Source organism: Caretta caretta, chromosome 6 (assembly GCF_965140235.1).
Source record: "Caretta caretta isolate rCarCar2 chromosome 6, rCarCar1.hap1, whole genome shotgun sequence".
Taxonomy (NCBI): domain Eukaryota; kingdom Metazoa; phylum Chordata; order Testudines; family Cheloniidae; genus Caretta; species Caretta caretta.
The window spans coordinates 16,630,073-16,644,675 of NC_134211.1; the positions used below are offsets into that span (position 1 = coordinate 16,630,073).

Sequence of the window (14,603 nt, forward strand, 5' to 3'; positions counted from 1 at the left end):
ATTTGGACTCATTTGGTGAAGAGGTTCCCACATTACATCATTCCCTGTCCACTGCATGAACTACCATCTTTCAAAACGCAGTAGTCTTCTAACACTTCTTAGCACAGAGCTAAGGAAAGTTCAGTCCTCCTCCCTCATGGTCAAACCCACAAACAAATACACACTCTGTGTGTTTGGGGGTATCTCAATTGTTGTGTAATGGGGCCTGCATGTGTGTTGTATCCATATGAGCCAGGTTGTGAGGTGAGTGTGTTCATTTGTGCCTCCTCAGTCATGCACCAGGCTTAACTAGAACAGCAGCATCTGTCTGGGCACATGGGGTGCCTGTTAGGGCTTTTGAAAATACCAGGTGATCGGCCACATTGTCCTTAACCATCTCTCTGCCCTGCGCCTTTGTTCTCCCCTCCCAACTGGATAGTCCGGGTCCTTTGCTGTCACCCTCACCACTTTTCGGAAAAAGCCAGGAGCACCCAGAGAATGGGTGAAAAACAACCCCCTCCCCTTTTAGCCAACCAAACTGTCATTTTGCCAGCACACACTTCTGAAAGTCTTGACTGGAATGGATAAGAAACTGGGACCATGACAAAATCTCTGTGAAACATCCCTCAGGACTTCCCCCCTCCCACGTCCCCACTCTGGAGAATGGGAAAATTCTTATGCATTTAGCAGAAATTCTAAAAGTGCAGAATTATTTCTTGATACATGATCTTTATTGAACTCTAGCAAAACTGACACAAATATACATCCAGGATAAACCTCTGTTGGAGATGGATACAGAAAAATGCCGACTTAATAGCTGTGGAGTTGTGTAAAATTACAACCCCCTTGTAAATATACACATAATAGTAGGAACCATTGTAAGAGAAGGACAGTTCCCCTTCGGACCCAAGGATAGTTCTTGAGTCTCCCCCATGCACAGACAGACTGAAAAAGGGAGGTTACCAGACTCCTCCATCTCATAATCCCACATCTCTCCCACTCCGCGGCCCTGATCCCCTTTCTCCCTCCTGCCCCTCCCACTCCTCCCCCAAAACAACTACCCCATTGCAGTGAGAATAGAGCAAACCCAGCTCCTACTCCTAAGCCTCCTGCCTTCATGCAGGAGGCTTGGCCCGAACAATCTCTACCCAGCCCGTGCCACAGATGTTGACGTGCTGCTGGAGTCCCTGGAGCTGGCAGGATTTAATTTTAATAGGGGCAGGTGTTCTCCTGCTCCCCCAGCTGCTCCCTCAGCTAGCAGCAGGGCAGCCAGGTCAGAGCTGCATTGGTGCCGTGGCTCCCGCCCACCAGTCCAGTAACTCTATGACCAGGTCAGGTTTTGTGTCTTTCACAGCATCCAGCTCCGCCCGCATTTCTTCACTTAAATACCCTTTCGTCAAGCTGTGGGGAAAACAGGGAAGGAAAAGGACGTATTAATTCTCTCTGCAGACACAACATCTGCGCCCACAGCCCCTATGAAGCCCAGCGCTGCACCCACAGGATCTGTGTCACTGTCACTGCTTTGCCTGCTGAGCTGACTGCCAGCAGGAGCCTTTCCCTTGTGGGGTGGGTGGGGGGGAAGAGAAATGCTGTGCAGTCTGTAGCCTGGCCTCTGCTCCGCACCCCTCAACACACACTGACACTGTGAGCTCTGAGCAGGGACAGCAATGTCCTTTCTGCACAGAAAGGGCTGGATTACGCAGCCCTTGTTCAGGGCGGTGAGCACTGACTGACACAGACAGGCCCATTGATCACTGTGGGGCTACTCCGTGCCCACAGGGAGCAGGGGCTGCAAAATCCAGCTCACAGAATCCATGGAAGAAGCATTATCTCAGCTCTCATGTGCTCCTCACACCCCCTCCTCACAGGCTTCAGTAACACCGTTCTTGAAGGAGTAGAGTTTTTAGCAGCTGTTGTGGGGCTGCAGATTTGGCCTGACACTGCTGAAATCAGGTGGGAGCTCAAACTCCACCCTGGCTGCAGGAAGACAGGAACATTTCACTTTACTGTTACAGCCAGTTCAGGAGAATGGAGTTTGTCTGTCTGCAGCCAGGTTGGTAGAGCAAGAGCCAGTGTTCCAGTTCAGAGCATGGTGCTTGTGATGCTGATAAACCAAGGGCCAGCTCTGGCCAAGGCTGTAGGCATCAGCTAAGAACTGACAAACTCATAGCTGGAAGCCAGACCAGCTGACTGGTATTTTAGTATCGTTCAAAGTAGATGTAAATGTGTAAGAATGTGTTTAGTATTTAAACTTCATGAAAATCTGGTGGGATGTAGCATGCATTGTTTTCACTTATCTGTACCCTGTTCTAATGGAATAGCAAACATTTGCATTGAATATGCCTCTGTAAGGAAGTAACTCATCAAACAAGAAAGAAGCTGTGTGTAATGCAAATTAAGAACTCTAACAGACAGGGCCGGATTTACAACTTACATGCCCCTAGGCACAGCATCTTCAGCGTCCCCCTCCCCACCCAGAGATGCCTCCACAGACCCCCCCACCACAACTGCCCAGCACTCCACACACCCCCACTGCCCAGTGCCCGCCCCGCCCCCGCACAGCCCCACCACAATTGCCCATTGCCTCCTACAGATTCCCAACTGCTCAGCGACTCAACACAACACACACAGACCTCCCACACCTCCCACAACCCTCCAGTGTCCAGCACCCCCCACAAGCCTCCCACTGCTCAGCACCCCCCCAGCTCCCTCAATGCCCAGCACCCCTCCACCCCGCAAGCCCCCTCAGAGACCCACTCTCCTGTGCCCTTCCCCCCAGCCACACTCACCCCGCTGGGAGGTGACTATATCTGCCGGGCTGAGCTGGCAGCATGGCCAGGGCTAGTCGGGGATTGTTCTGGCCCCTCGGGAACAGAGATCAGACAGGCTGGAACAGGAACAGGAGTGGGGCCTACCCAGGCCGGGCTCCCTAAGGACCCACTTGGCTGGCACAGCCCCCTGTGTTGTTCCGCTGAGCTCTTTCCCTGCCACAGGGGGCTGCTTTTCCTTCCCTGCTGGCAGAAGTGCTTCAGCAAGGCTGCGTGAAGCCATCTCCCCATCAGCCGTCCCACCCCCTGCTGGGGTCCGGGAGTGGCAAATGTTGAATTTTTAGGTGCCCCTAGAATGACAGCACCACAAGGCACGTGCCTACTGTGCCTAATTGGAAATCCAGCCCGGCGAACAGAACGGTCTTAATTCCTGCACATTGAAAGCAAATGGCCATTGTGTGTGAGATCAAAGACCAGTCTCTAAGTGCATTCCTCTTTTCCCGCCATGAGGAAAGAACCCATGTACGGCCATCCTGACCACTTGGTTTCTGTGAGCAGCTGCTGTAAATGCGGACACAAGGAAAAATTCTTCATCTTTTGACTGTTTGAATTCTTATTTTTATTCTCATTTTAGTTACCACTAGTAAGTGGTCCACTCCCACGCATGCCTCCTTCCTGCTCTGTACATCTTCTAAAGTTCTGCTCCTTTTGTGCTGAATTGTAACGTGATCCAACTGGTTCCCTGTTCTGTGATTCGATCACCTCCATCTCTGCTACCTTTTGAAATTATAGACTGTAACTCACTTGTACATATATCTTTACCTGCTTTAACCTCTTAATAACTCTCATTTCTTTTTCTGGGGGTGTTTCTACACAGGAATGGAAGCCTAGGGTTAGTGGGACTTGAGTCACCTGACCTGTGTCTAGAAGCCCTGAGCTTGTGCATCTACCCTGCAGTTTAACCCTAGGTTAAGAATTTTCTGACCTGTGCTTGAACCGAGGACTCTGGCACCCACACTGCCGTGCACAGACCACAGTCAAAGTAACCCTATCCCAGAGTGCCTCGCTTCCGCTCCCCATCCATTGTCAACACTCCAGCATTATGAATGTGTTGCACTCTACTTACTGCCCACCCTATTTCCTAACTGTGATGGTGCTGTTGATGGGATTCAGGTGCCTGTAAGGAGCACATGAGTACAGAAACTGCATAATTAGCTCCTTTGGTGGCTGTCTCAATGGAACGACTGCAGTTTGTGAAGATACTGAACTGCCATCTCCTCTGAGAGTTGGGCTCTCCACCTCTAGGCTGAGTCACACTGGCAGGAAAATGCCCATGCGCTCCTGTTCTGAGGATAATTAGGACGTCAGTCTCCAGGGCAGCCAAACTCTTCAACTGAAACTTTGCAATTCTTAATTTTTAAAGTGGGCTGTTCAATGAAGGTGGTTTTGTGTGGTTGGTTTTTTATTTATTTTTGTTTTGAAGTTTGACATAAACTGTAGGTTTCGGAGGAAAAACACACCCCCACCTCAGGCTGGCTCCTGCCGGCTGCAGAGCAATGAAGTGTATCCCGAAGGGCTTGGGGTGCAGTGTGCTCCACCATCCCACCGCAGCCCAGGAGGCAGGGATAAGGGATCCCCGGGAATCTGTGGGGAAGTTTAGAGGCTGGCTCCCACTCACTGCTCTCACAGTACACACTGCCTGGACACCTCTGCACACACAGCCCCAGGGAGGGCAGGGGGAGCCCATGGAGAAAGGGACAGAGAGTGGACTGTGAATCTGCCTTTGAAAGGTAGGGTGACCAGATGTCCCGATTTTATAGGGACAGTCCCGATTTTTGGGTCTTTTTCTTATATAAGCTTCTATTACCCCCCACCCCCTGTCCTGATTTTTCATACTTGCTGTCTGGTCACCCTATTGAAAGGGGGAAGGAGCGGCAGGGCTCTCAGCTCAGCATGGCTGGGGGAGGGATGACCCCCAACATCCTGGCAGCCACAGGCACTAACTTTATTTCTCCCAGTGGATGCTCCACCCCATCAGCAACGGGGCCCACCCTGGCAAGTGATGGGTGACCAGCCGCAGGGCACGGAACCGCTATGGCTGGTGGGTGCTGAGCACCCCCTATTTTTTTCTGAGGGTGCTTGAGCCCCGGAACACCCATGGAACCAATGCCTATGCTGGCAGCTGCCTCCCACCTGTCAGCTTTGCTCCCTGCTTCAGGCAAGCTCTGCAGAGCAGCGAGGAGGAGCCATAGACAGAGCTATCACCGCAGGAGGCTACGGGGAGGTTTTGGGGCTGGATCCCACTCGCTGCCCTGACAGTGAACGATGCCCAGGCACCCTGCACACACAGCCCAGGGAGTGCAGGGGGGCCAGAGGGTGGAGTGGGGACCAAGTGGCTGCCCTGTAGGGAGGGGGAACAGCCAGGGTGTTAGGGGTCATCCTCCCCAGGACGTGCTGAGCTGGGAGCTCTGGCCTCTCTCGGGCTGTTTGTGCAGGGGTACCTGGGCAGCATGCACCAAAATCTGGCTGTGCTCTTGGGACCAGGAAGCAGCTCTCTTTGCAAAAAGCTTCTTCTGATCAGTCTCCATTGAAAACTCTTCAGGCTCGCTGACAGTGTGCTTACAGACCGCTGTTCAGCAGACAATGGGTTAATGCTGATCTGAGCTGCTGCCGTTTCCAAAGGGCGATGTGGCTTCTGTGTGTAATAGAGTGCAACAGACTGCACCACTGATTGTCTCCATAGAGAGGACTAAGGAAGTTGCCCCAAGGAACTCTGGGATACATCCGGAGGGACCCGAGTCAAGTCAGGGCCAAATGCACACAGGAAAGAAACAGGGCTTGGACCCTAGGTCCCAGCTTAACACGGGCTCGGATGCTCCAGTCCTGCAGGGTCCTGGACCCTAAGTTTGAGTCCTAGATTAACACAATTGATGTGTGGACACAAGGGCATTTAGGCTTGAGCCTGGGCTTATATTCCTGTGTAGATATACCCTTAGTAATGAATCTCTCAATAGCTTACTATAGGATTGGATGCCAGTGTCTTTGGTGTGAGATCTAGGATGCAAATCGCCCTTGGTGAGTGACTTGTCTCTTGGCAGCTGTCCATGCTCCTAAGTCCCACCCCAGACAGCTTGACAGTCCTGGTCTAAGGAAAGGGATGTGCTAGCATAACCCACCTTACCTAGTATGACTCTGTCCCTCTCTAATGGCTGGACCACATAGAAGAGTTGTGCTAAAATCACCAGAGTTTGCAATACTGACAGTTCCCCACCCCGACCTGAAAACATGATGAAAGGCAAAAACTTCCAAATTTTCCCTTATTCAAAATGGCCACCATCACCTATTACTGCCAATGAGTCTGAAGCCAGGAATATGGCTGCCATTTCCCTATAGTCCATGTGCTTATGGAAGTGAGGCTGTCCTTGATAAAGTTGGCTGCCACCTCCCGCTGTTTACAATGAGATGGAAGCCATGCCCACAGGCAAAATGGCTGCCACTCTGGTTTGGGGGATAGACAGAACATAGGGACTGTGAGGAGTTTACTGTGACTTTATTGCTTATACCAGGGGTGGGGAACCTTTTTTGCAATAGAAGCCATTGACCCACTGAAAAAATAAATGGTGGGCCACACACATTCAACTCACCTGCCCATGGGTGCACGAAGGCTTGGGGCTTCCCCCCACAGTGGGATGAGCCAACGCATGCAGCTCCAGCCCTGGGAGTGGGGGCGCTGAGATTCAGGGCTTCCCCACCTACAGGGGTGCGAGCTGGCGCTCGTGGCTCCAGGCCTACAGGAGGATGCCAAGGCTCGGGGCTTCCTACCTGTGGTGGGATAAGCCAGTGCTTGCAGCAACAGCCCTGTGGGCAGGAAGCCCTGAGCCTTGGTGCCCCCCATGGGGCTCAAGCCACGAGTGCTGGCTTTCCCTGCTGGGGTGGGAAGCCCCGAACATTGGTGTCTTTTCCCACCAGCGGGCGAGTTGAACATGTGTGGCCCATGGGCCAGATGATAATGAGCAAAGGGCCAGATCCAGACCACAGTCTGTAGGTTCCCCACTCCTGGTTTATACCCTTACCTGAATACATTTCAAGTTCTTTAATATGTATATCTGTCACTCATCAACCCTAACAAGAACTATAGGTTCTGTATGTGAGTGTGACTCATGAGGCATTAACTAGATCAGTGGTTCTCAGACTATTCACAATCCAGCCCTTGATTTCTCCAAAGAAATAAATGTGTGGGGTGGGGGGACACAGTCAAGACAGTGATCAGAAAGGGATAGACGTTCCTCTACATGATGGATGAGGAGAGATTAAATGCAGTCTCCATCTGAGCAACCAGGGAGAGGCATGAATTTCTGTGTACACTGCAGATTGATTTTTAAACCTCATATCTCACACACGTTGGCAAAGGAGTAGAAGGGAGTTAGAAAGTCAAAAGACACTAAAAAAGCACAATTAGATTTTTTTTTAAATCTCATGATTTCAGGGGTCTAACTCAGGATTTTTGAAGTCTTCATGTTGGCAATACTGGATTGTTGTTGTTGTTGTTTTTTGTCTCAAAATAATTCTGTCTGTAACATCAAAACATGCTGCATCTGGGATTTGCTAAAAGCCACCAGAAGCTGCGCCAACTTCACACTCAGCGCTGATGAGGAGACTGAAGAAACTGGTTATAAGTCACCTCTGCACTGCCCTGATCCTGGGCCAGGTGGGGGCCGAAACGGGCTTCTGGTCTAACACAGAGGAACCTCAGGGCTGCCCTAAGGTACTCCAGATGCTGTGCCGGCCGAGGAGAGGGGGAGCACCGTGCACTCCGCCCTGGATATACACCTCCATGTTCCTCCACACCCACTACATGGGGGCAGGGCAATCCGGTGATGGGTGGTACAGAGCTGGCTGTACCTGCATTCTGCCACCAGAGGATTACCCTGAGTCATTGGGATCCTTGGTTTTCCCTTTAGGGCAGCTCCCCAGCTGCTGTCCCTGCTCAACAGGGGCCTGAGCCCACTACGTGCACTGTAGGATGTTGTGATCCTTCCTGGTACCCTGAGTTTAACTCACAACATCAGTGTTACCAGGCACAGACTAAAGGGAGCCGGCTGTTACTTACTGTAGTTTCTGTAGTTTGCAGTTTGGATGTTTTAGCCTCTTACACAGCAGCCGCACTCCGGCCTCTCCCAGGTTACCCCACAGGTTCAGCTCCGTCAGGTTGCGGCTGGTTCTGAGAACAGGGGCGAGATCCCTGCAGCCAGCGTCTGTGACACCGCAGTACCCCAAGCTGCAGGAGAGAGAAAGGCAGAGAAGGGGGATCAATGCGTGAATGGGGCTCGACACAGCTGCTCTGACAGGTGGCCCCACCCACCAGCCCCTCTGTCTGACCAATCAGCATTAAGAATGAGCCAGAAATGCTGCTACAGACACTGTCCAAAGACCCACCTCTTGTCCAGTGACAAATAAACAGTGGGTGGGACTTCCTATCTAAACTCCACCCCTTGCCTTTTGCCCTTCACCAAGCAACAGCAAGAATAGGGAGAAAGGCCGAGACACCTCCAACCTCTGCCACTGACCAATGAGGAATAACGTTTGGGGAAAGACTCCTTCCTAAGCCCCGCCCCCTCACCCTTTCCATTGGCCAACCACAATTCAGAAAGAGTAAAAAGTTGCCCTTTAAGTCCTGCCCACTCAGCTCCTGACCAATCAGGTTGGTCTTCCAACTGATCAGCCCCGGGATGGTGCGACCCAATCGGAGCAGCCCCATCGCTCCAGGGAGGCTGTAGGGGGAGCCCCCTCCCCAGGCAGCTGGGCCAGGCTCAGAGCAGGAGGATCTGGGAGATCCTGACCCTCCGCGCCCCCGGCACTAGCTCTGCTGCTCCCTTGGAGGACACAGACGTCTCCTGTCTCTGCCCCCCACTCTGAGCCCCAGGCCTGGGGAGGGCAGGCAGCTGCGAGGCCCAGCACTGGCAGCATCACACCCACCTTCCTCTGAGACCAGGGACCGAAGTGGGGGAGACAAAGGGAAGAAGGTGTGGGGAGGGAAGAGCAGCTGAAAAGGGGGCAACTGTGCGAGCCTGTTGGTAGGGCCTGATCCAGAGTCTCTGGTGAGGTTATAAAAGCAGTTCTGTTGGTTTCTGTAACCCCCCTGCAGAGCCTGGGCTCCTAATGGAGCTGCCAGCCAGCTGAGTGGGTAACCATGGCAGCAGGTTATAACCATGTGCACTTCAAGGACCACCAGCAAGTCTGGCTGTCTTTGTCTTCCTTCAAGGCTTCATAATGAGCCCCCTGCACACCCAAGCATGATCCCACTCCCATCTGCTTTAAGTGAGTAGAAGTGATAGGCAAAAAGTCAGGGTTAGTTACCAAAGAAAACAAAACAAGCGCACAGTCTGAATCTTAAGCCTGTAAGACACTAGGTGTATTTAGAGCAAGCAGTTTTCTCACCCCACTGGATGTTACGGTTCATAAAACACCGGGAGCTAGTATCTGGGCACTTCCCAAACCCACAGCATATTTTAGTGACACCCATATAACACAATTCTCATAACTTTATATTAATTAGTTATATACAAATTTAGATGGAACAGTGGGTTTCAGCAGATCATAACCTTTCCCGTGATATCTTACATGGCCTGCTTTATATGCAATATCACCATTACGTACAAATGATGAATAAGGGGGTTACAGGGCGCTCCCTCAGCGTGTAGAGTGTCACAGGACAGAAACCTCAACATTTGGGAGAGAAAAAGCCCCTGAATTTGTAAAAGGGAGAGAAGCCCCCATGCCTTGGGGAACACCCAGAGTCTGTAAGGGTTTGAGGAGACCCCAATGTATTTTGGAGGCAGAAAAAGAGGAGCCTGCAATGGAGGGAGGGGAGAGATTCTAAGATTGGGTTGAAGAGGGGGAGAAAAACCCAAAGGCATATGTGGGAATCTGAGGGGATGAAGCCTAATTTGGGGAGGGGTAAAGAGAAGAGGGCATCCAAGTTGAAGCAAAAGAGAAGAACCCCACAAGATTTATAGGCTAAAAGAGAGAGAGAGAGAGAGAGGAAACCTGCGAAGGTGAGGAAAGAGTCCATCGTTACTGAGCTCAGAGGCAAGAATAACCTGATTTTTCTTTCTAACACAATGTTAAGTGTAAAATAAAGGGTTTTCAGTCCTGATTTAACTAAATCTGAATGGAAACTTAATCCTGGCACTGCTCATGTCCCTCCATACATTCTCCCATTGACTCAAGTTGATGCTGGGTGATACACAATGTGTAAAAAGAAAAGGAGTACTTGTGGCACCTTAGAGACTAACAAATTTATTTGAGCATAAGCTTTCGTGAGCTACAGCTCACTTCATTTTCAAATCTGTGCTTCTGGTTCAAAAAATCTCAAAATGATTTCAAGTTGATCCCACCGCTCTGCCACCATGTCAAGGTTCCTTCCCCACTCTGAACTCTAGGGTACAGATGTGGGGACCTGCATGAAAACCTCCTAAGCTTACTTTTACCAGCTTAGGTTAAAACTTCCCCAAGGTACAAACTATTTTACCTTTTGCCCTTGGACATTCGCTGCCACCACCAAACATCTAACTGGATTTATTTTATTAGGAAAGAGCTCATTTGAAAATGTCTTTCCCCCCAAAATCCTCACCAAAACCTTTCACCCCCCTTCCTGGGGAAAGTATGATAAAAATCCTCACCAATTTGCATAGGTGACCACAGACCCAAACCCTTGGATCTTAAGAACAATGAAAAAGCATTCAGTTTCTAAAAAGAAGAATTTTAATACAAGAAAAAGTAAAAAGAATCACCTTTGTAAAATCAGGAGCATCTGTTGACAAACAATCATATCTATTTAGGGTCTTCTGGTTTCGATGCACTTCTATATTAACAATATGTAATTTGAGACACTAGAAAGTTATTCCAGTGCAGAACTCCAGATGAACACCAGGAATGCTCTTATTAGTCTTATTGCATGGAATTTTGCCTTTGAAATGTCTGAAGACCTTCAAATATACTGGAAATGGCACCTGACATTTCAAAAATATTTGGGAGACGGCCACCCTCCACCTCCAGGCAACTCTATCTGGATTTTGTTTTGCCTCTTTATAGCTTTCAGATGTTTGTTTGTGTCTGGTCTGGTGAGCAGTCAGAGCTTTTTTAATTTTTCTGACACACTTCAACAGATCACGTGTATCATGGTCAGAAAATTCATCAGTAGCACCGGCCCTAATTTTAAAATACTGATTGTTAAGGAGCCCTACTTAAAAAAGCACAACCATATAAAAGAGAGGCTGTGTCCAATCCAAAAAGTACATTTCTGAGACAAAATACACAAGAGAATGACAACAGTTCTCTGCAGGAGAAAGGATGCTCTTGTAGTTAAAACCCTGGCTCTACCACAGACTCCCCCATGTGACTTTGTGCAAGTCAGTCTATTTTTATGGGTCTCAATTTTCCATCTGGAAAATGGGAATAATTATATTTCCTTCTCCCATCCTTTGTCTCTCTGGTCTGTTATAGCAGGGTGATGCTATAGCTAAGGTTTAGACCAGGTTTCTGTTTAAAATTCCACTCTTCTAACTGTTTTAAAATCCACACGGTTACTCAGATTGCCTTGAAAGTTGGTGAGCCTAATGGGTGCTTGGGATTCTGTAAGTGTTCCAGACTGTTAGATGATTGACCAAGTTGTTCCCAAGATACAGTCTCAGGGGAAAAAAAGCTTTTCTTAAAGGTGACAGATTTCAGCAGCCTTTTTGTGCTCACACGGTGTGTCTACACTGCAGTTAGACACCAACTATTGACCTGTGCCAGCTGATTTGGGCTCCAGGGATCAGGATATGAGGGTGTTTAATTGCAGTGTAAATTTCCAGGTTCTGGCTGCCAACTTAGGGTCTGGGAATCCTCTGACCTCAAAAGTCCTAGCGCTCAGGCTCCAGCCCACGCCTGGAAAGCTACACTGAAATTAAACAGCCCTCGCAAGCCCAAGTCAGCTGACACAGGCCAGCCATCAGTTTTTAATTGCAGTGTGGACACACCCACAGATAGCAATCAAACCAGGGCTCAGATCATTGCGCCAGGATGGCTACCGCTCGAGGGTTCCTCCAACAGAGAGTCTGGCACCCTCTAGAGAAAATCAAATTAAAACTTTATGTGAATTTTTGCTTCTCTACATTACAATATCAGAAGCCTCCCCTTCCAAATGACATTTTAAATGGATTAAACTGATCATGTGTTGAAAGAGGAGTTAACAGAATTGTTAGCCTTTGCTATGCTACAGCAACTGGATAGCTCAAAGGATAGTCAGTCATCCCTTGAGCCTAACCCCAAGTCAGTTTGACCTCCCACTTGGGGAGACATTTGGAAAAGGCAGAGTAGCAGATTGTTAAAATGTGTGTCTGGGGAATGTGTTATTTTGGGGAAATGTAATCGAAGTATTTTTGTAAAAAAAAGTAATTACACGAATGCTTGCTGGCAGGGAGGGACATTTTACGGGTGCACAAGTGTGGGAATAAGGTTGAGAGGGATTTGGGGCTGCACTGAGGGGAAGGGGATAAATGGGGGTGGGTGGCAGAGGAGGTGAGGGGGCTGGAAGACTCAGGTGAGGGGGAAGGACACATGGCATGAGTGGCAGGGTGTTTGGGGGAGCATAAGGGGACAGGTGCCTGTTAGCCCCACATTCTTCCCTTCTGTGTGTGCCAGGATCTGGGGTGTCTGAGCCCCCTCCCTACCCCCCGCATGTGAGCCAGGTTTTGGAGGGGTTGCATTTCTAAGGGTGTCTGAGTCCCACTCCCTCTGTGTGTGTGCTAGGATCAGGGGAAGCCCCACCCCTCTGGGTGGGTAGTTTAGAACAAGCATGCTCCGAGCAAGCACCAAGCACACTGCTGAGACTGGGATGAGAAGCTGGGCACGGGTACACTTCACCAGGCCAGATTAACCTTTTTCTGGGCCTGGCATCAAACATATTTGTGAACCCCCATGGGGGCAATGGGGCAGGGCATGGAGCGGGTGGCCCCATTCCCCCCAGCACAGCCTCAGGGCACTGTTCACAAACCGGCAGCCACCAGACATACACTGCCCTGTACTGTTCACGCACCCTGTCCCCTCTAGGCAGACCTGCGCTGAGTCACACACACCCCGCTGACACCCTCCTCATCCAGATCCCTATGCCTAGCGCCGCCCTGCTGAGACTCCGACACAGACCCTATCGTAGCACCCCGCTTCCCAGAGACTCCCTAACAGACCCCCTACAATTGCACTGCACCCTGCACAACTCCACCCCTGCCCACAGACCCCCCACAACTGCCCAGCACCCCTTAACTGCCTCCCCAATACACTGCACAGTGCCCCACGAGACCCCCCTACACCCAGTGCCCCAAAAGACACATGGGAACAAGTGGTTGTGTGGAGATGCTTTGGTGAGCTCAGAAAAGAGAGAGGGATAGGGATTGGGGGAGTGGAAAAGTAGGAGGAGTTTGAGAATGTTGTAGCCCAGTTGGCCAGCTTACCTCTATTATATTCACTGCTTTGCTTTATATTCTACTTTATTATATTCAGCAGGAATGCAAGGAACCTACAGGCTCGTATCCTGTAAGACACTGGCTTCACCAGTTAGCATGGAGCTTGAGGCCTACGACCTCTGGCACAGATAAACTCAGATAACTCACACATTTTGGGGAACTAGAAGTAGAGTGTAGGGGGGAATTTTGTCCATAATGAGATTAGCCAACCACAGAACATGAACTAAGACCAGCTTCTGGAGGTTTTGGACGGGACATCCAAGAGTGCCATGGCAATGAATTGACGTATACGATAATGGGATGAAATCATGAATAGACTAACCTGTAGTAGAAGGACATCTGAACATTCATAGATTCATAGATATTAAGGTCAGAAGGGACCATTATGATCATCTAGTCTGACCTCTTGCACAATGCAGGCCGCAGAATCTCACCCACCCACTCCTGCGATAAATCTATGTCTGAGCTATTGAAGTCCTCAAATCATGGTTTAAAGACTTCAAGGTGCAGAGAATCTCATTGATAAGGGGAGGTGGAAATACAAATAAGGAAAAGGGGAGAAACCCCTACTGAATAGGCATTAGACACGGTAAATGTCAGTGTAACATATTATAAAAGTGGCATCCCAGCCTGTGGGCGGGTGGAAGAGAGAGAGAGATGTAGCCCTTAGGAGGGGCCAGAATGATGGCCTCTGGTGAAGATGAGGAAGATGACTGTGATGAAGAAGATAATGGCTAACATTTCACGTTGTCCTGCAAGGATGGCGTGAGTAGGGATGTTCTGATGTACCTTCTGTAGTATCTCTATCTACCTTATTGAGTTAGAGTGTGTGCGACTTTGCTAAATGTATTAAGAAATTCTATATTTGTAAATATAAAAGAGTTCCTATAATGTGAGTGTTGCACCTGTGCATATCGGGGTTCCCAACTATCTAATAATTTTAATGATACTGGGCCTGATCTTGGGACAACAACCTGTCTACCCTCAAAGTAATAACTGGAAATTTATATTCATAATCTATAGATCAAGCTACAATGTGAGTGGTAGCAGAAGAAGATGGGGGTTTAAGTGAGGGGTCCTGTCAGCACTGCATTTTCCCCTTCTGTGGGTGTGCTGAGATCTATGGGACACCTACCCCTTTACAGGGCTCGGAGCCCCTCTCCCTGCCCACTGTAAGTTTTGGGAGCTGAGGGACCCTGCTCCTGTTTGGGGGATCTGAGCTCCTCTCCCTGAAACTCCCTGGGATCTGGGATGGGGGTGGAAATGAAGGTAACAAATTTAACATCTGAAATCCAGACAAGGAATAATTAAAATTCACATCACCCCTGTGTGGGGGGAAGGGGGGAGGCTGGCC

The 14,603-nt window shown here is 49.7% G+C and overlaps 1 protein-coding gene across 1 annotated transcript in view; it reads right to left on the bottom strand.

Annotated features, from left to right (window-relative positions):
- Nucleotides 1-694: 694 nt before the first annotated feature.
- Nucleotides 695-14,603, bottom strand: part of LOC125638524 (NACHT, LRR and PYD domains-containing protein 12) — a 200,602-nt gene continuing 186,693 nt past the window's right edge. Inside the window, exons 12-13 of the mRNA XM_048854409.2 lie at nt 7,858-8,025; nt 695-1,380 (exon numbers count right to left, since the gene is read on the bottom strand). Of these exons, the coding sequence (XP_048710366.2) occupies nt 1,254-1,380; nt 7,858-8,025 (295 nt within the window). The 3' untranslated portion in view covers nt 695-1,253. The remainder of the gene's footprint in view (nt 1,381-7,857; nt 8,026-14,603) is intronic.